Source organism: Pteropus vampyrus, unplaced genomic scaffold (assembly GCF_000151845.1).
Source record: "Pteropus vampyrus isolate Shadow unplaced genomic scaffold, Pvam_2.0 Scaffold136, whole genome shotgun sequence".
Taxonomy (NCBI): domain Eukaryota; kingdom Metazoa; phylum Chordata; class Mammalia; order Chiroptera; family Pteropodidae; genus Pteropus; species Pteropus vampyrus.
This window is the reverse complement of record NW_011888917.1, coordinates 4,593,947-4,616,943: the sequence shown is the minus strand read 5'-3', so window position 1 is coordinate 4,616,943 and position 22,997 is coordinate 4,593,947. Positions and strand designations below refer to the sequence as shown.

Here is a 22,997-nt window from a genome sequence, read left to right as displayed (position 1 = left end):
GGACTCAAGCTCCTCCATGTTTTTTGCTGGTTCTATCATTTTACAAGTTACAAGAACAGCACATCGCTTAAGAGCACAAGCTCTAGAGTCAAACTGCCTGTGTTCAAATCTTTACTGCTCAAAAACTGCCTATTCTTGGGCAAGTTAATCTCTCTGTACCTCAGAACATACAGGGTGCTTAGAGCTAAACCTGGCAAATAGTCATGCTCAAAAAATATTAACCACTCTTCTTTTTTTATCTTCTTTTTGCTACTACCACTTACAACTACATCCCGACTCACCTTTATTTCTTCCCTGTTCTCATTATATCAAGGAAGGTACTAAGTCCTGATTGTTTCTAGAACAATCTGACCTCTCCCTATTTCTGGGTACCAGTAGTAGAGGTCTAGACTACTACAGCCTTCTTCCTACAAGCTTTCTTTTTCTTTAATTTCTTGCCATTCCAATTTATTACACACTATTATCAGATTAATTTTTATTCCTCTCCATAAAATCCCCTTTGCTATAACACAAGTAGTTCTATGAGGCTCTGTACAAGGAAGAGAGTATTTTGCAGTTGGTTCCTAATTATAAAAAGTATGGTAGTAGAAAGTCTCAACGTGGAGTGCTAATCCTACAAATATCAAAGCAAGCTACATTTATGACTACAAGAGCAACAATATATTATAAATTGCCTGTAAGTAGCATTAACAGTTCCCTATTACATCAGCAATAGTTCCTAACATAGTTTGAGATTTGATTTAGTATATAAAATCACCAGTCTTTTTTGAGCACTCACCTGTTTGAATCCTAGTCTCATTATAAGTAAAACATTATATAACTACCATCAATCTATGCTCCCAGGTCCTAGAAGATAACACTAATTGAGCCCAGAGTAAGAAGTTATCCAGAAAATTAATATCAATGGAGGAACTGGCAGAGGTGAACCTATGTGTCATTTTGAACTACATAATCTCTGGAGTTTTTCCTAATTTTAAGGGTCTATGAGTCTATTCTAAAGCTACAAAATCTATATAAAATTCCTCTAACTTAAAATAATTCATCTGAAAGAAAATCTAGAAATCTAGAAAGCACTCTGAAATCTTTTATAAAAGTTATTTTTGTATTGCTTTAAATAATTTGGTTTAAAATTTAAAACTGTAGCTTTTAACATATTTCATTGTGGTATTTCATTACAAATTCATAGTTTGGTGATAATGCATTTTGGAACACTACTAAAATGGGCCCAGAAATTTGACATGGGCACACAAAAGTTGCACAGCTACTTTTTGAAAAGTAGTTCCTGGAAATCTGAACAATATGAACTTAATTTTTTTTTAACATTTACCTTTTTTCTTCTTTTGCTCTCAGCTGTTCTTCCTGTCTCAAAACTTGAACCATTATAGATTCAAAAACTCCACTTGTCAAGCCTGCCAAACTTCGAGTTGTTGACCGACGCCTTGTTGAAGTACATGCAGTTCCCTTCTCATCCTCCAATCCATAATAGCCTCTAGATGTAACTGCTATCGTTGTCTTTTCTCTCAAGTGCCTTGGAGAATAAGAAGTCAATTCACAAGGTCAAATCTCCTGGGTAAGCAATCAACCCCCTTAACCAGCATCTCAAGAAGAATCTCTTTCGCTAACTATAAAAAAACTATTTAGTTCAACCTTACTTAACTATACTTGATTTTTATCCTCCTTAAAAAGTGACAGTCCTTTCCCTACACTTAAAAAAATATAAAACTGAAGTATTAAAATTAAGGACTAAAGCACTATCTCTTTAATGGAAAAAAGTTTACTATTTGCAAAATTAAATGTAGCTTATATCTTTACATTTCTTCATGTATTTCATACTACCTATCATTGTTATGGGAAAACATACAATGATACAAAAAAATATGGGGAGAGAATATTTATGATATACAAACACTTTGAAGAAATTATAAACATGTGATATTTATATACAATGGAATACTTCTCAGCCATAGAAAAAATTCTGCCATTTGAGACAACATAGATGATCTTGAAAATATCACATTAAGTGAAAAAGTCAGACAAAAAAAGTCAAGAACCATATGATTTCACTCATATGCGGGCTATAAAACTAAAAGCAACAATCAAACAGACAAAAACTCAGACACAGATGTCTAATATTATAGTGGTTACCAGAGTAAAAGGGGGATAGAGGGGAGGCAGGAAAGGGTAAAGTGGGTCAAATACATGGTGACGGATAGAGACTTGACTTTGGATGGTAAACACACAATGCAATATACAGATGATGTATTATAGAATTGTACACATGAAACTTATAATTTTATTAGTCAATGTCACCCCAATAAATTTAATAAAATTTAAAAGAACATTAAAAATTAAAAGTATAAACAAAGTATTTATAAAATTTTAAGTTGTATCACAATATATAATTGTAAATTTGGAAACCTTATAAAAAAAATCTAAAAATCTAGATTTCCTCTTCGACCTCACCACAAATGTCTCCCTATTCTATATTTTATTAATACACTAAGATACTAATCTAATGTTTAATGATGTTGATGAAAAAGTTTCTCAATTTGCTTAATTATCCATAAACCCCCTTAGTGGATTTGAAATAATTGATTAAAATCATTTTCATTGGAAAAAGAAACATTACATTAAACTTATAAAGTTTTTAAGTCTAGACTAAAAACAACTTCTTAATTTATATCTATATGTGTTAATTGTAAAAAGCATCAGGGAAAATATCTGCTCTTCTACCTTTGTAAAATATGCCTGTGCCTTTAAAGGTTTTGTACATGTTGTTTCTGCAATGGCAAAATCAAGTCAATACTCAAAGTAAGCATTCGATACGCTCATAAGTATACAAATTATAAGTTGACCCATGTAGTCATTATTTTCTTGCTCTCCTATACGCTTTAATATATGGGCTAAATGTTCTCTAAGACATAAACCTTTATAGCATGAAATACAATCAAACTCCTATCTTAGACTATGTTCATAGTGATATATTACTCTGAGTTAGAATAACTTTAAATATACTCTCAGACCATCTAGGTTCCACAAATGATACTGTAAGTTTCAAATGAATTGTGGCACTATTATGTGTTTTCTCTAAAATATTAGTTAATATTTTAACTAACTCAGCTTTAGGTAGGGCATGAACTTTTAAACTGGTTTTCCAGTAATTATGAAGAATTTGGGCTAATCTATTCATACTTTTCAAGCTATGATTCTTTTATGCACAATAGCATTACCTCTGTAGGATAGCTAATTTGGCTAGGAGTAAGGAATGTGGGCCCAAAGAAAATAAGATGACTGGCAATAACAGATAATGAATGGATACTTGAGTTCATTTCAGTATAGAGTTTTCATTGATGAACTAACTAGGTCTGTAATTTCACTTCTCCATCAATACTAATAGAAGAGAGTATTAATAAATAATATTACATTGAAATATGATGACACCTCAGGTCACAGTGTATATAGAGCACTGGAGATAAAGAAAGTTGAGGGAAATATGTCACATGACTAAATTATTATTTAAACAAGTCAGAAACTCAATTTTACCCTTAAGTCATTCTTATAAGCAGAGAAGATAAATTATAAACTACTTTTTTAACAGCATTTTCTCAGAAGAGAAGTTAACATCCTTTATTACTCATCAAAAAAAATTTATAAGCTGATACTTATAATTCATAATTAAAAAACAAAAAAGAAAACTATGATGTTTCTCTCATATCAACATATAAAGATTAAAAGACTGATATTACTCAGTATTGGAGTGGATTGAAGGAAAAAAAAATTCTCATACATTACTGGGTGCATAAAATTAGTACAGCCTTTTCAGAAGTCAATTTGGTAATAATCATTAAGATTTAACTTGCATATACCCTTTCACACCCATCATAGTTCCAGGAATTTACCTTACAGACACCTCTCCACACTGTAAATAATAAAACATACACGCAGTATTGCTTAAATTTTTATTTTTCAGAGTTGACAAACTTGATTAGTTTAGTACACATCTGGCACTTTAGTTATTACAGTACTATTGTATTTTTTTCATTTAAAAAAAAACCGTGTAAACACAAATGTCCTTTGATATGAGACAGATTAAATAAGGTAATGTACCAGAATATGAAATAGCATTACCCTTTAAAATAAGGGGAAAAAAAGAAATTACGTCAATCGATATGTACTTACTATAAAAATGTCCATATTGTACTGCTGAACGTAAAAAAGAAGTTTCTGAACAAAATATATTTTTAACCTGAAAGGAATTATATACAAGTATATATGTAACCCGCATAGGGCACCAAGTAATGTATATGTTTGTGTACATGTAGGAGTTCAAAGTCTTAGACTACTGCAATCTCTTCGCGACAGGTCTCCTGGCTGATTTCCCTACAGTCTATTCTTTATGCAGCAACCCAGATAATCCTTTTAAAAAGGTAATCAAATCATGTCATTCCCCTTCTCTGTCTCCTCCAAAACCTTCCTTCCAGTTACACTTAAAATATAATCCAAAGTTCTGATGGCCTACAAGACCTAGTGTGCTATAGCCCTCATCTACCTTTCCAAACCTCAGTTTCCACCACTCTGCCCTTAGCTCTTGGTGTCCTGGCCACAAAAGTCTCTCTGTTATTGTCAGTCACACCAACATCTTTTTTGTACCTGATCTTCCTCCTGGAAGGCCTTCTTCCCCCAAATTTTTGTATGGCTAGAAACTATCACTTCATTTAAATCTCTGTTCAAATGCCAGCATATTTGAGAGAACTTCTCTACACTAGAGATCCTCTGTCACTTTCTATTCCTCGATTCCCTTACCCTGTTTTTTCTTCATGTTATTTATGACTATATTGCATTACATAATTAATATATTATTACATAATCTATTTATTTAGTAATTAAATCTCCCCACCAGAATCAAAGCTCCAGAAGAAAAGGACTGTTTTGTTAATGGCTGTATCTTCAGAGCCTCATGTGTATATGTGGGAGTGGGGGCGTTGGGGGGGTGGGAGAGACATACAAGCCAAGCTGTTTATTTTTCATCTTAAATTTACACCCATAATTAAAGTTGAAAATTCTGATCATCTATTTTGTCCATAGGAAAAAATCCTGGTTATACATTTGTTACTAACCACTTGAGTTTCATGCATCAGGGAATAAAATGCAGAAAAATAAAAGGTCTCACCTTCAAATAAAAATTGTCAGATAATTAACTGAAGATCAAATACACTAAAATAACTCTCCTTTTCTAAAATTCAAGTTTTTTTCCTGCCTATTAGAAAAATTATTTCATGAAATCGGTCTGATAATAGTTTGAAAATAACATTGCTACCTATAAGCAAAAGCTAAGCAATAATTTTGGTTGACTCACTGAGTTTTATAGTTATCCTTTCTTTTTTTTCCCCACAAAGCAGGAAGTCTTTTCTGTGTTGTTAATACATTCCAAATATCAGAATTCAGAGGCTCAACTGCATTTAAATTATTAATATAAGTATTAAGAAGGAAGTGAATTGATATTAAGCTTTACTTATTCATAGTTAATATATGAACTAACACTGGTCCCTTACTAAAAACAGATGTTTGGAAAGATTTCCACTATTATGTAACTTGTTGTTGCTGCTGTTATCAAAACAATGTAAATGTGTCACTTATAAAAGCTGTATCTGTACAATTAAAACTTGGAAACAGAATTATCTAATCTGCTTTAAAATATTTTAAAGAGTTTCAGTCAGTTTTTTAATCCATTTATTTAAAAAAATATTAAAATGTAACTATAGTCCTCAGGGTGATGTAAGAGAGAATACTAAAAAGGGGGTGATGTTTAATAAAGAGACTATTTACAAATGTACAGGCAGGGTTAAGGGAAACTATAAAAGGATGGTGAAGCACTCCTGTGCTAGCCAGGGAGCTATCATCACTCTATACCCAAAGGAAAGGAGAAGCAATAGTTACTGGAACTAAGAGAGCTGTCACTGTAGAAGAAGGCCACGCAATGATGGAGCAGTTACAACCGGCAGCCTAGCAAAGAGAAAACTGTTAGAATAAATATGTCTACCTCTCTGTCCTCCTGTCAGTGCCACCCCACTGACTGATTCCACTCAGAAGCCACAGGACAAGGCAAACCAGTTGACACAGTCCTTAGAAATCAGCCTGCTGGGGCAAAGAGCACAGTGCACAAAGGTGCAGAATGGATTTGAAGGGGCAAATGAAGACTATGCAGCACAGCAGAACCTTAGTATGAACTTCAAGAGCAACTAACAAAAAAGACAGAACTTTTACAGGTAGATTTCAAAAAAAAAAACTTTTGCATGTTTGATAAACAAGCATCATGATGTAGTCAGTCCAACCTGTGATACCTTTCTTCCATCTGGATTTATGTTTCTTTGAGTTATTAACTTTAAGTCATTAAAACCAAGTACCAAAATAAACCTAACTTAAAACAAGCCTTTCTAATAAGCTCTACGGCCAAGTATTAAAGATTTTCAAAACTAATGAAATATCACAACGCCCTCACCAAAAATATTAACATCTACAAATTAACTTAAAAAATATGCTTAATTTCGCATTTTAAGTATATAGTTTAATGTTTTACAACATATAAAACATAATAATACAGAAGTATTTATATATGATTTATAAATATACATACATGGGGGGGGGTACATATTAAAAGTTTTTCTGCTTGGAAGCCAGATCATAAAAGTTTGGAGAACACTGCTCTCATCTGCAGCTATGTATTGCATACCTAAAAAAGTTTTTTTCGGAAAAAAAAAAATCTTCATACCTACAAAAAAAACGAAAGCATTTATCAAAGACTATTAAACTTATTTTCTACTTGATTCTCTTTACTTGTTAGTCTCCCAGTGTTACTCTTATTCCTTTTGCATTTTTAACTCATCTTCATTCTACCTCCAGTTTCTTGTTTGATACCCTCATTTGCCCTAACATAATTCAGCCTCTTTCAGCTATTCATATATATAACTATCTGGGACTCATCATACATGACTAACTTCTTCTCTTACCTCGCTTAACCCATTATCTTTCCGGCTCAGGCACCCAACCTCTCTCTTGCACCTCAGCCAAAAGCTCTTTCACTCCCATATCTCCACTACTAAGCACTGTAGGAAAAAGTCACCACCTTGTAGTCTGTTGTCTAACTGTAACTTATACTGGGCTCAAACCTCCCTAAGATGACTTCTTTGAAGAAAGTCAACTCTCTCATTGGTTCTCCATAACGGCAATTTCAAATGCCATTGTTATTTAAAAGCTTCACCACACTAATCATTGTCATTTAGCAGCTGACTTTGCCCACCACTTATTTCACAGAGAAAACGCAGTTTTTAAGTAAGCACTCCATTAACTTCCCGTTTCTCAAAAAACTAAATTATCTAAATCCAAACGAAATTATCTGAATGCAACTTTAAATTGCTGTGAAAAACGTGCTTCCCATCTTCTTATCAAAAACTAATCCCACTATTAGTTTTCAGAATTTGTATTTTATTAATTATCTTCTGCATTTTCAACCTGGACCTGGTAGTTGCCTTTAGCACATAAACATACTCAAGTTTATATTAACAATGAACCATTCCACTTGAAAAGAGTCACATCTAAATTGCTTGGTCCATTTTATCTTTCATTCACACCTCAATGTGGAATTTTGCATGCATCTCCTCTACTAAAATCAGTCTTTACAAATGATCTGGTTACAAAATTCAAATGTTATTTTTCAGTTCTTACTCAATCTCTCTATACTGATTACTCTTTTTTGTCAAGAATCTGAACTAGACTTTGCAGAAAGAAGTTTTGGATTAGTAGGAAAGAAAGGAAAAGAATTACTAATTAAGAAAAATATTTATATTATTCAAATTCATTCATTTATTTATTGAGAAACAGGGATTCAGCAGTAAATATGCTGACACTTTGTATATACTGAATAAAAAGTACAAAAATCAAAGATGACTTTGATACATTCAGGTTGAAACAATGGTGATACCACTGGGAAAAAAAATGTGAAAGTCGAAAGAAAAACAGGAAAATCGAGAAAGAGATCTGGGTTAGAAATATGTAGTTTTTCACATTTAAAAATAATAGCTGCACAAAAACTGAAAAAACTCTATAGACTGAAATATGAAACTAAAACAAAAGAGAAGGCTCAAGATATTGATTTGAGAGTTTCAGTGAAAAAGTCTTAATAAATGATCTCTCCACGGAGAAATAAATATAGAGAGATAAGATATAAAGGTTTATGTTAGGGATTACCCACAGTTATAAGGGAAAACTCAGCCAAAGAAAAGGAAGAGTCAAAAGATAAGGAATAGTTTTAAGAAACAGCACAACATAGGCCAAAGGAGCAAAGTTTTAAGTACTAAGTGATCTAAACAATTTAGTTCTCCAGATAGATGGGGAAAGGACTAAGTAAAAGCCAAACAAGACATTAATTAGTAAAATTCAAGAGGGCAATTCCAAAAAGGAATTAATTGCAAAGATCCTTATAAGTTAAAAAACTTTCAAGGCTTGAAAGTGGCACCAAATAAATGACTTAATTCCCAAAAGAACTGAAGAACATCATAATTAATTTTTGAAAAACCAAACATTTTGCTTAGAGTAAATTCCCATTTCTTGATTTTGTCTTTCTAATTTAAGAAAGGCACAAAGATCAATGTAAAGTTTAGTTACATAGAAGTGATATTTCAAAGTGCCTTAACAACTTTAAGAACTTTGATAAGCATTTTTAATAAGTTAAGACTGCTCTGCTGAACATCTTACTACCACAACAGCCATTCATCACTATACAGAATCAGGAGTTCTCAGTACAAGTAGAACAGAAGAGTTCTTAGGTCATTAACTCTCATTCAGTCCAGTTATGTTCACATTCCATAGAAGATGCTAAAGTTGTGACAAGTCTGCAAAGCGGGCAGGTAGATACCGTGGCTTCCTGTTCTTGACCAACTCTTCTAAATATCTGTCAAGTATTGATGAGGATTTAAAGTAGAAGACTGTAAATTCAGGACACTTTCAGATGCAGATAATGGCACAAAGAAGAAAGATAGGAAAGCTAGCGTGAGTCTTTCCTCAACCTACCTAAAATAACAGGTCATAACAAAGAAATGTAGGGACTCAGCAAGAACTGAAGAAATAATTGAACTTAGGAGGATGTGGCAAGTGGCTATAATGATGTCCATGGAATGAGAAGAATATCATTTTTATTCCTCACAGACCAGTAATTTCTATTGTTCTCTCACATATTTCTTATGCCAAGTGACCAAAACTTGGGTGATGGAAATGTTGACTCCACTGTACTATCTAAAAGTATAATATTACAATGTATAATACTATCAAAGAATTATGGAAAAATACATACATAAAAATTTCATTTCTGAAATATTCAGAAAAAGAAAAATCATTTGACGGAGGAGACATCCTACTAGGTATTAAAATGAATTTTAAAGTTACGGTAATAAAGAATTTTAATACCAGAAGATGAATAATTAGACATATCAACAGCACAGTGGAGAGAATTCAAAAACAGATCCAAATACACCAGGAATTTAATGTAATATAAAAATGGTAAATGAATGTAATAAAGAAAAGTGATGCTGTGACAAATGGCTGGAAATGAGAAAAAAAAAATAAAGCTGGACCTCAACCCCTCTTGACCAAATTCCAGACATTTCCATTCATTTGTTCATTCATTCATTTATTCCTTCATTCAATATTAAGTATTTATAGGTAGTAGGCTAGGTGTTGGCATCAACACTTATAGGCAAGATTCCTGTCCTCACTAAGCTTACATGTTAGTAAGAAAATATACAAAAAGCAAACACACACATACATACATACATGCATGCATACATAAGTCTTAACTATGTTAGATATTATAAGTTCTGTGAAAGATAGTCAAGAAAAATTTATTTGAAAAAAGTGACAGGAGAAGGAGCCAGCCATGTCAAAAACATAAAAAAAAAACTTTGGAGATAGAATGTTCTAAATAAAAGAAAGAATAAGAATAAAGGTCCTCAAGTGAGAAATGGCTTGGCAGGTAGGTAAAGAACAGTAGGTCAAACTCCTTACTATAGCTGAAGTGCTTTAAGCAGGGTACTGACTTCTCTTAATGTACATTTTTTAAAGTTCACTAAAAATGAACTGGCTGCTGGTTAGAAAATGGACTTTCTAGGAGGAAAAAGCAGAAGCAGGAAAAAACATCAGGAAACCACATCAGTATTCCAGGAAAGAGATGATAATGATTTTGTACTTCAGTGGTGACAAAGGAAAGAAAGGGACAAGATTTAAAATATGATTCAGAGGAAGAAAGCTCAGAACTGGTTCATATGCTTAATATGGGAAATAAGTGAAAAGAGAGAATCAATGAAAAAAGCTAGTGTTTTGTCTAGAGCAACTTGGTAGAGTATGTAGTCATTTATTCAGATGCTAAGAATAGGCTTAGAAAAGTAAAACAAAAAAACAAACCAGAAGTTCAGTTTTGAACATGTTAAAATTTGAGATGGCTTTCGATATCCAATTGAATACAAGAAATTAATACAGAGGTAGCCTGTTAACAGTAGAGGATCCAAGGGACCGGTGAGAGGAGATTTTTTTTATTGTATTACCTTTTGTACTGTTTAATTTTTGCCACCAGATATATACATTTTTTAAATTAATAAAACAAACACTAATCACTAGATTGCTAAACAAAGTCCGTGTACAGTAATTACACTTCAACTATTTCCTTTAGATTTTCATAGCAGTTATATTTTATGTGTATAATGATTTTTTTTTAAAGTTGTTTACTGATTTTTTTTTTATTGCCTATAGTACCTGGTATTCCTCTAGGTGGTCTCTCATCCAAGTACTAACCAGGCGCGACCTTGCTTAGCTTCTGAGATCAGATGAGACTGGGCACGTTCAGGGTGGCCAGTGTATGCATGGCCATACACTTGTATAATAATTTTAATAATTTATATTGCAAATACTGTCAATCTTACCATACCACAGATATCTAAAAGGTCATTTAAATCTTTTATAATCCTCTTCTACCCAGCCTGAGGTAGAAAAGCGCCTCTCTCTCAATCCCTATAGCTCTTGTTCATAAACAGCACAGCACATACAAGAGAAGCCCCAGAATGACACAGAATGACACTTAAATGTTAACTACTACTAAAATTATGATACTTAAAATTTAATTTCAAACTTACTGCTGGGCTTTTGCATATTAAAGGCAGCCAAGAGAGACTGTTTCTACTCCTTGCTCTACACTGGCAAATTAATCTTGAGTTCTGTTGAAAAAGATAGTTATAAAACATAGTAATGAAAATTGGAAAGCTAGTCAACCTGTATAATTAGAAACATTAAAATATATTTTAAGGTATACTCTTACTATAAATTTTACAAACTCGTCTACGGCCATGCTACCCTGAACAAGCCCGATCCCATCTGATCTCGGAAGCTAAGCAGGGTTGGGCCTGGTTAGTACTTGGATGGGAGACCACCTAGGAAGACCAAGTGCTATGGACATAAAAAATAAAATGAAAAAATAAGAGATTGTAAGCTGACAAGGTCCTTGCAATCTGTGAGGTCAACCAAGGGTTACCTTGCTTTAAAATTAATTAATTAATTAATTTACTTATTTATTTTACAAACTCATCATAGCATGACTGATGGCTTTAATCTACTTCTCAATGACTTAGGCTATTTTCAGTGGAAGTAGTCTGTCATTTTTTTGTTGTTGGGAGTCAAACAAAGCAAAAGATAGCTAATCTACATGGTGAAAAATAACTGTTTTTAGAAGAAAAACTACAGGATCAAAAAACAAAACAAAAAGCACACTACAGGCTCCTACTGTACAAGTGTCACATGTAACAACAAATAAAATCTAACAGGTGATAAGCAGGATATAAAAGCTGCATATATGGCAAATATGAATTTTGCACTGAATTTTTTGTGTGAGTAAATAATACGTATGTATACAGATAAGATCAAGAAAGCTAACAAGTGATTACCTCTGATAGACTGAACGATTATTTTAATTTTTTGACAATTTTCTATTTTCTAAATCTTCTTCAAGGAGCATGTAGGATGCTCAGCAGAGTACTAAGCATATGGAAAAAATGAATAAATGTTAACTATTGATAGAAAAGGATTTAAACTGCTAATAAAAATTAAAATAGATCTCAATTATCCTATAATTTATGTAGTCTTGCCATGAAACTTTTCAAAAATAAGACTTGAATATAACCAATAACTTTGACTTAAATTTCACTACCAACCAAATTCCCTACAGTGCAATTAGTAAGTAGAAAAAATTACTAATGTACTGGCAGTTGCATCATAATCAGGGATTTAAAAAAACTAGAGTATATGTAGTGCTCATTCTGTGGATCACCATGAACTACTGTCATATTTGTTTCTAAAAACCTTTTATTTAGGATGTTATTAATTTTAAGATTATTATAAGTAACTGTTTTTGTTATAAATACAGATTTGGGTTTATAAAAACCAAGATGTCAACTTAAGCATAACCAACTGATATTATCGACATGTGTTTGCAATTTCCTAATTATATCTGTCATTCATTTTTTTGATTACTGGCAAACAGAGTTGTTGAAAATAACTGGTAGAGAATTTAAATTGATAAAATTCTATATTTAACAAAATTTTTTCCCCTGAGAACTGGGAGAAGACTGGAAGTAGTCAATTAGAGAAACAAAACAACTAAGTCCAACCTAAATTATTTAGATATTTAAATCTAGCGTATTATCTAAATCTGGCAAAAGAAAGTACTGTCTCTCTCTTCTTTCCAACATTACTTTAGATTTCTGCTTAATATAAATTTTTCCAGGTATATTTCTATATAACCTGGCACCAAATCTGCTACAAAGTCAAATGCAAAATTTAAATTAAGAGAAGCTGAAAATTAAGGGTTAGAAAAAGATCAAATATTAATTTTCTCCTCTAATTCATCTGTATCCCTTGTAATTCTCTAGTTTAAAGGCTTTTAATATAGTAGCTCACTAAAGTGAAATATCAAACTCTTTATCAGCATAATATATTTGGCCATTTATGATCTGGCTCTATAATCTGGCCCTCCCAGTCACACCTGTCACTACTATTCTATATATAAATACACTCTAGCCAAATTAAACTACTTGCCATTCCTTAGCTGTATACAGTGGCTTTTGTGCCTTTGAATCTTTGAATATGCTGTTCTTGTAGCCTGGAATGACCTCTACATCAACTTAGTTTATCAACTCCTATCTTTCCATATTTATGCTTGAACCCCTCTACAGTGCCTATCAAATAATAAGCAATGTAAATATATGCTGAATAAATAAACTATACCAGTCTTACTATATTAACCATACATGATCTTCTGCTATGCTTTTAAATACTGTATCCACCCCTTAAGGGAGGATACAGTATCTGCATTCAACTCAACAAATATCACTGAGCTTCTCTGCACTTCTGAAGAGATACAAAAATGCATATGACAATCTTAAACTTTAGTGAGGCAAACAGACATGGAAACAGATAACTTTAACATCACGGTTTTCAAAAACTTCAGTACAAATCATGACTCCGAAAGGTGGATTCTATAAGAACAGAAGAATATACCTACCTCATGCTGAATAGAAGAGGTAGGAAGAGATGTGCAAAGAAATTTTCCTAAGGCAATGACAACTCTGATTTTTATTAAAAAAGTGGAATTTTGACTTGATATACCTGAATATTTCATTTGATCTTTTCATATGTTCACTTATTTCATTCATTCAAGAATTACCAAATAATTATTATGTATGCCCAAGACCCTGGGGATACAATGGTGGATAAGACATATCATCTGTCCTCACAGATCGCTTCTCAGCCTTTTGGCTATGATCAAGTGTCATTATCTGTCCTCATAGAGATCACAATACAGATAGAGAGACAGATACACCCCTAACATAATTTTTTCTTTTTAAGTGCTATAACCAAATGCAAAACAATCATGGACTACAGAGGAAAAAGCAATTAATTCTGTATCAGGCTTCACAGAAGAGATGTCACCTGAGCTGAGCTTTAAATAATAATTGGAATTTCACTAGATATAGAAAAGAGACTTCTAGATAGAGAAGGCACTCCACATGTTTTGAAATTGTTCTGAATTTGATGAAGTTAATGACCAATGACTGTAAATGGAATTCTAGAGAAAGCCAATATCTAATTCAATACAAGAGCCACTGGTAAAACCAGAATTAAACTCATTGTACTCACAAAGGTAGGACATCTGCACTATAGTAAGTCATATGTTAAGTAATTCAGAGTTCTAAAATATCAAGAGACCTATTTCCAAGACATTTTTCCTCTAACTTAATGCAGAGCAAAACCATTAAAGATAGGAGTTAAACAAGTCTCATTAAATACCTAACAACGTAAACGTGGGCATAATATAATAGTCATCTTCAAGTACTCAGATTCTCTATTGTTTTTTGTCAGAGGCCTAATTTTTTCCTTTAGTTAATAGGAATTTTCTCCACTTTAACCAAATATTATCATAACTTATTGGATACTTGTTAATTCTGTGGTTTAAACCTGATTCTTAACCTTTTTTGGGTCTGTGCCACTCTGCTGACCTAATAAAGTTTTGCACCCTCTCTCTAAAAAAACTAAATGTGCACATGTGTGGGCACACACACACAAACACTTTTGCATGCTGTATTGAACAGCAGGGGGAGGGGGAGTTGGAACTCTGGTTAAAAACTTTATAAAGGCTTGGAATTCATACTGAACTATAAGAGAGAAACACAAAACTGAAAAATCAATCAAAAAGCTATGATGGCAATTAATATTTTACCTGATATAGTGTGGAATAATGCTATGAGAGCTAACCTTGAATCTCTTTCCATTGATTCCTAAAATCAAACTAGAAACACAAGAAATAGTACTGTCCACAGCTGATATACAATGTAAGCTCATAAAAACAGATTTAAATAGATACAAGTGGATGGGAATAAGACTCAGGGTCTTTAACTTCAGGCTTTTAAAAAATATTGATGCTATTTAACATATTAGCTCTACGTACTCGAGATTACTCATAGAAATAATGCTTTAAAATGATTCTAAATTAAAATCAATTTTCTCAGATTATAAATAAAGTAGTTTGCTCTGGAAATTAATTTTACGTTCTAAACACAACTAGAGGAAGAAACTGAGAATACATGTCATATAAAGTACAGTAGATGAGTTTTACATGTAAAGAAAATAAAAACCTTATTATAAAATCACCACTCATTAACTTTCACTTTAACAAATTCAGCAAAATTACATTGTGCCAATGTGCTAAAACTAATAATTTATAATTGATTTAAAACAAACCTAGACAGATGAACACAATATTATCTAAAGAGGTAGTCTTGCCCCCTGCCTCCAAAAAAGGTGATCTTGAATTTGATAGAGCTTCTAGAACCAACTACCAATTTATAGGAAATACAGAGGACAAAAAATGGGATGTTATCAGCAAAATCAAGACTATAGGAGACTCTAGACAAATCAACAAAATCATTCCAAGAAAGGAAGCGGGGGAGGGTAGGTGCTGAAGGAGAGGGAAAAGGGAAATTTATAAATTAAGACATATGAACCAACATGTGAATGTATCTGGATGATTCAAACAATATAAAACTTCTTTAATTATAATTTTTTAAACAATAAGAAATACAAACACTGACTTGAGTTTTGCTATTAACAAATTTGGAGGGGTGATATGGTATTGTAGTTACATTTTAAACAAGAGCATCCTCATCTATGAGAGTTACAAACTGAGGCATTTATAAAATAAGCTGTCGTCAATAATTTAAAATAATACAGCAGAAAGGTATATAAGAGGTATAGATGGGGCAGAACCAGCCACGAATAAATATTGTTGGGGACTAGGTAATGGGCACGTAAGGGTTCAAATATTGTTTTGTGTTTTTATGTTAGAAATTCTCTGATAAAAAGTTTTAAAACAATGTAAACACCAATCTAAAAATAGATTGCTTTGTGTAACATTCTATGACAAACTCATGACTTTCAATGTCTCTGCATTCTTTTTTGGAGGAATAATTCGAACACCTACTTCATATGTCTCCTGACCTACCCCACTTTCTGACTCTCTCACTCTTTACCAGTTACGTCTTCAAGTTGTAGTCCACAGAAAGACAGAAGTATGAGTCTGCTTCTCACTTCTCTCCTGCCTTCCATTCCTTCCAACCCAATATATAATGCTGATAAGGGTTTACAAATGTAAAAGCAGTGCTAAAAATACCTCGATGAAAGGAAAACTCTAAACTGCAAGGTGAAATCAAACATGAAACAATGTTACTATATGCTGAAGCATTGGTCCTCAAACTTTATTGTGCATAAAAATTAGGGAATTTATTAGAAATGTAGATTCCGAACCCCGACTCTGAGATTCTGAGTTAACAGATTTAAACATGATATTCTAAGGCCAAGGGATATGCTTCTAAACACGATTCCAATGCTGGCCACCTGGGAAACACCCATGCTCCCCAAAACCTTTGAAAATGGCTTTCAGAACTTATAATCACTTACTGCTTAATTTCAAGTGAACATTTATAGAAGTTGAACCACAACGAACCAAGCAGAAAAAAATCCCTGCCCTCACAGATTTTATATTTTACTGAGGAGAAAAAGGCGTATGTAATTAAATCCTATTATATGTTAGGTTGCAATCACTGCTATGAAGGAAAACAAGGAACTTAAGAGGAATAGATAATGACCCGAGAAAGGGATATTAGGCTAGCAAATAAGGTAGCATCAGATGAGAAAGTGAGAGAGCTAGGAAATGAGTCTACCTGTAGGAAGGGAGTCAAATTTAAACCTGCTTTTCCACCAGCACGAGTACTCAAGAAAAATATAAAATAGGTCTTCAATTTTATTTACTGTTTACATCCTAATATATTTATCTTCCAACTTTAGTATTTCAGATGTTAAAAACTGGGCTTATGGATCAACATGGAAACAATCGATATTTATTATTATTTCTATGGGAAAACATTTCTATATAAGAAGTTTTACAGATAGTCTGTTTCTCTTCTTCAGTGCAAATGAAGTAGACTTTGTTCTTATTTCTTCAAATATGAGAAAAGCTCCTAAATTTACCAGGAAGTATGTATTTAGCAGAATTGTGGTGTCTCTTACACTATTTGTTAGGCAATCTACTACTGAAACTGAAAAGCAGTTTAAAAACATAAAACGAGAGATGCCATAGGGAGAATAATTCTAATATTCTACAGGCATGCATATTTTATGGGATTTTCTTTCTGATATCAACCTCAAAAAACTGAGAAAGTACACCATTGCCATAAAGTCAATGTACTAGGGTAGGACACATTGTAAAATTTAAATAAAACTTCACCTTTATTTATTCACCTTTAAAGCTATTGCAAACCCAACATAGTTATTAGAAATTGAGATGTTACCATCTGAAAGAAAGCTTATGTCGAGTAAATGAGATGAATCTGAGAGAGTGGGGGCTATCCCTTGGAAAGAGATCCCCGAAACACTCCTACTGCTAAATAACAATTCAAACACTTTCTGCATTACAATCTGGCAGTAATTTTTCACTAATCCTAATTTAGAAGACTTAAACTCTCATAGAAGAGCAATATTAGTAAAGTACTTAAAAATATAGCAAGTGATTTATTTATAGATAAGCAGTTTTACCCTAAACTGGTTTATCTCGATCTGTTTTCTCATCTTTTTTTATCTTGAAGTTGGATATCTACACAGAAATGAACAAGCAAAGTTCCTAGACATACATTTTAAGAGATATAAAAGCTATTGGAAGAGGTTTTTTTTGGATAGCTGTACTCAAATGCTTTAAATATGAAAGTTTGGTGTGAGTTCTTAGCACTAGCTATTTCAAGTCCTTAAAACTGTACCTACAAAACTTGTAATTTTATATTTTGAACAGTATTAAAATAACAACAGTAACACATGGTCATTGTAGAAAAAAATAAGAATGAAAGGGAAAACTAAAATTACCCAGTTTCACCACCCAGTTACAACATTAATGAGTGTACTATCTTACAACTTCAGTGATGCATATTTTTAACTCAAAATTTTACCTATAGTTTATTCAAAGTTGTAAATACTAATTTCCTTTAAATAAAATCTTTTTTTAACCATAAAAGTAACATGCTTATTGTAGAAAATCTAACACATAAAGTTAAAGAAAATGAACTTAGTAACAAACACTATTAACATTTAGTTAGTTTTCCTAAGTCTTTTTTCAAAAATGTATATACTTAATAACCTTCTAAGCATGATCGATTCTGGAACATTCACAGGTCCCAGGTGGAAGATGATATACAAAGGGCCAGGTGATAGATAATACCACCACTGGGGTTTATTAGTCTTTCCAATTAAAAACCAAAAACGAAAAATCCTCAAGTAACTTAATATGTATTTTAAAGATTCATATCACATGCAAGTGCCTCAGAAATTAAAATGGCTATTATTTTGTTCTGGGCACCTCTTACTTTATGGAGATAGCCTATAGAAGATCTGAAAGCTAAAACTAAAAAAGGGATCCAATTTTCTCTCCAAAACATGATTTCCGCCCCCCGCTTTATTTATTTTTTTTTTAGAAATAAAAATAGAGCAATTGAGATCTTGCTTCTCAACATATGTCTGTTTGGTTCAAATAAACTCTTATAAAAACTCTCTTAAAAAAAAAAAAAGTATTTGAGATCTTGCTCCCCAGCATATGTTGTCAGTTTGGCTCAAATAAACTCTTATAAATATTCAAAAGAAAAAAAAAAAAAGAAAGAAAGAAAAATACAATGAGAAACAGACAAAAAGTAAAACACATTAGAATTTATTAGGATATTTTTACTGTATTAAATCTAAATCATTCTCAAATTAATATTCTCAATAGGAACAAAACCTAATATGATGAAGTCTATAACTTTATTATATTCCAAATAATATCTTTTATATATACCAGAATAAATTATTTTCAGCTTCATTAAATGCTTCTCAATTAAGAATTTCAGCTTTTAATATACATTATACACATTTTAATCATATTCTAAACTTTTGTCTCTCCAGTTTGAAGACACTTAATCCTTACACAAGGTTCTGCCTTTCATCCCCTTGTATTTTACTACACTCTTGTCCTGGACAACCTCATTTATGCCACTTCTTTAACCACCATCCTTCTGCAGGTTAATTCCTAATTAAACATCTCTAATCTAGCCCTAAGCACTCTGCTAAGCTCCATACACAGACTTTCAATAATTCTCAGCTGCCTATCTTCAAATGAATGCCTTCTCTCCATGTTCCGTCAACATCACCATCACCTAAGCCCAAATTCATTTTGGACATCTTCTTCTTCATACCCCAACCAACAGCTTGCCATTTTACTTACCTGCTGAATATACCTTTTTTGTATCTTTATCTACTCTTTTATTCCTACTGTTCATTAACTTTTGATAGAATTAACTCAGTAGCCTTCTGATTTCTTTTCTTCATTCTCTCCTTCCATTTCAGCTTTCAAACCTCAAAATACTAGTAAAATCAAGTCACTTGTCAAAATTCCCAATTAATAACCTCTAGAATAAAATCTAATAAAGTGTTTTGCAATCCCAGATCCCTCTTCCCCTCCAAGTCGTTATAACTCCTCTGCACTCCCCTAAAAGCTCTATAATAAAGCTCACCACGGCAGTCCTCAAAGTATGTGCCCTTGGAACACAGTTATTTCATGAGCTGAACCAAGACGTACCATTGAAAAGTGATTATGTTCTCTCAATTTGTAGGATAAAAAAACTAAGGTACAAAATAGAATCTCTCCAATTAAGCGTTTCCTTCCATAATTTTACAAAGCCTTTTGGACCCCCTAAAAAAAATCATGTGATACAACTAAATATGTCAATATTTCAGGGTGTTCTACAAATAGTAGTATGAGTTTCCAGGTGTTCTGACAATGGAACAAGTTTGAGAATGAATCACATCCTTCATCCTTTCATCACTGCACTTAAACATTTTAAACATTTTCTGAACCTTCCCTAAAAAATATGACTATTTTTTTAAGAACAGCAACTATAATAAATAGAACTACGTGGGGTATCAAGCTCTAACATTCTATAGTTCTAAACAAGAGGCAAATCTAGATTCTACTACCAACTACTACCAAAGGTCATCAATTTTAAAAGATTTACATAAATAAGATAGAATTACAGAAGCCAGTGGGGATGAGGGGAGTTAGACTACTAGGTAGAGAGAAGCATCTTGTTAAAATTCCCAATTAATTTCTGGATTTTGATATTGAGAATAAACAAATCGACAAAATTAAAATCAAACTCAGGAGGGGATTAAAATTAAAACCAGGAAAAGCCATCTTCCGACTATAAAGCAATATTCTTAAAGCTTTCAAAAATATTTTAAAATTTAAAACCTTTCAAATAATCATTTAAAATTTACAAGTTAAAAATTTGACAGTTTCTACAGCTCTGTGCATAACTACCTATTATTTTCTATTCCTTTCCATTTAGATTTTTCTCCATATGTTAACTGGTATTTCTCTCAGTTGCCAAAAATAAATGAATGAGATCCCTTCTGAAATAGAACTTAAGAACAAATATATTATCTAAGTCTTAGTCCTGGTTCTATTATAGTATATATAAAACATATGTTACTAATATATATTTATTTATATAATAAAGTATACACATAAACTATGGATTATGTAAATGTAGTGCTATTAACACCACAGAAAACCAAAAATAGGAATTTAAAAAGGATAAAATAAAGATAGAACATATTTAAGTTGTAATATTTTCTTTCCTCACCCCAATCGACCATCCTGCATACCACCTGGGGTACAGATACTACTCTGGAGACCATACTATAGCCATACAGAAGTACCTGTAGTTCCCAGAAACGCTATGCTGCTTCATGCCCTGCATTCACTGCAGTTCAGCATTCTGGCATGCCCATTTTGAATCCTCCAAAAAAACCCAGTAGCAATATTCAACTCCTTGAAGAATCAGTTCTTGTGTAAACTTCTCTATGATACCTTTCGACTACTGTAGTCTCTTTCCCTCTCTCCCTCCTCCTCTCTCAATTGCCATCCCTTTCCCTTCAGTTTTAGGTAAATTTCCCTTGTACCTTGTTTACATGTCATTATAGAATCAGTATCTCTTTTAAGTATCAGTTTCCCTACTCAACTATAAACCACTTAAGGGCAGAAAACTTATTTTTTTAATTTCATGGACTTGAATGTCTAGCACTGGCAGATACTCACATATTTGTACAGTCGACAAATTAATCTAGCCTAACACTCTCATAATACAGATGACGAAACCGAGATTCAAGTTATACAATGAGTCCAAAATACTAATGACATAGGGCTGCTCTATACTGATAATGTGGCATCCTCTTTATCAAATGTATTGTTTCTTGCCCACTAAAAGGCTCACTAGTATATGTAGCTATAAAATTCTCCTTACAGTAAACTTGAAAGTAAGAGTTAATTCAGTATCTTACAAATATATACTAGAAGACAAAAGAAAACTTTAATGATAATTTCTCAGTGATTGTTTTTTATTACTAAAATACCACCTACCACTTTTACAAATAAGGTATCTGAGTCATTTATTTGCTCAAAATTATATTCATGTGGACAGTCTAATAGAATATTGCTTTGGAAAACCTATATATCCTAACTGCATACCAAACAGTTGTAATCTATGTTTTTTCTCAAAGTTTTGCCCACTCAAAATATTTACTTAGTAATGACTCAGACTTTAGGCTAGTACATCAAATGAGTTCCTACTATAAACAAGTGTGGTCTGGCAAACCTATTATTTACAAAATGTTTACATACATCAAATACAAAAAAGTGAGGGATTCAAAACTTTATCTGTTTGATACCATCATATTACTTTTTGCTACTAAAAACGCAAGAATTTTATCCCTCTTGTACTAAGAACGTAAGAAATACATTATGTTTATAAACGGCAGCATGTTATGTTTAATTTCTAAGTACAGATGCTATTAAATCACATGGAAATATGGTATTCTGACCATTAGCCACTGGGAATGATTCTAAGCATTTAGAAATTCACCATTATGTAAAAGAGAAATGGTCTCCTTGCTCTTTTGTAGGACTCAAGAAATTATTTATTATACACACAATGCTTTTGAAAATACCTATAATTTATTCAAACCTATATGCTACATCTCAGCACTTGCATATAGTCATTCTCTTGCCTCATTCCAAATCCCTGTTTCCACATCTGTAAAACTGGTGAGTGAACCAGATGAACTCTGTGGTTCCTTCCAGGTCTAAAATCTTGTGAGGTCAATTGTGAGTATACTCTACTACTTAAAAATAATGATGTGTATGGATTTTTATGTCAGTCAGAACTACAAAGCACTGTAGAAACAAGGGTAACATATACACTACACAAGTATGTCACTAAAGTATTAAAAGTAATTTTCAAAGCAAATTTATGAATATTCTATTACCAAATAATTCTACTTTATGAAAGGATTCAAGAAGTTCCTTAAAGTTTCCCTAATGAGTCAAGCAATATGTTAACTCCTTTTCAGTTAAAGAAGTCACTGATTATCTTAAAAACAGCATATAGAAGCCGGTGACAAATTAGATTTTAAAACTACAATCAAGGACCAAAAAATTAACACAACTTCTCAGGAGATATTCTGTAAAAACACTAGTACAATGCCCAGTTTCAAATCTGAGGAATATATTCGTTTATTCAACTACTACAATAATATAATGGTTAACATTTATATTGGGCTTTGCAACCAGCACTGGTGACTTTACATTTTACTCATCTAAACTTACAGCAACCTCATGAGGTAGGTACTATTATTATCCCCATTTTATAGATGAGGAACCTGAAGCCAAAAAGGTAAAATGACCTGTTCAAGTTCACTTCAGCTAGTAAAGCATCAAACTACTATTCAACTACCATTTCCAACAACAGTCAATTATCTTTCTGTTTCTAAAA

General features: G+C 32.4%; 1 protein-coding gene and 1 non-coding gene across 4 annotated transcripts in view; one reads left to right on the top strand and one right to left on the bottom strand.

The window, feature by feature from the left end:
* Positions 1–6,764, bottom strand: part of KIAA2026 (KIAA2026 ortholog) — a 69,528-nt gene extending 62,764 nt beyond the window's left edge. For 2 of the 3 annotated variants that reach the window (XM_011367723.2, XM_011367724.2), the window contains exons 1-2: positions 6,635–6,763; positions 1,328–1,528 (exon numbers count right to left, since the gene is read on the bottom strand). In XM_011367723.2, the coding sequence (XP_011366025.1) occupies positions 1,328–1,528; positions 6,635–6,636 (203 nt within the window). In that variant the 5' untranslated portion in view covers positions 6,637–6,763. Of the gene's footprint in view, positions 1–1,327; positions 1,529–6,634 lie in introns of all 3 variants that reach the window. The other variant, XM_011367725.2, reaches the window with a different exon arrangement.
* Positions 6,765–11,377: 4,613 nt separating this feature from the next.
* LOC111744504 lies at positions 11,378–11,496 on the top strand. The gene has a single exon (XR_002782187.1). It is a non-coding gene; the product is annotated as a 5S ribosomal RNA (ribosomal RNA).
* Positions 11,497–22,997: the final 11,501 nt, after the last annotated feature.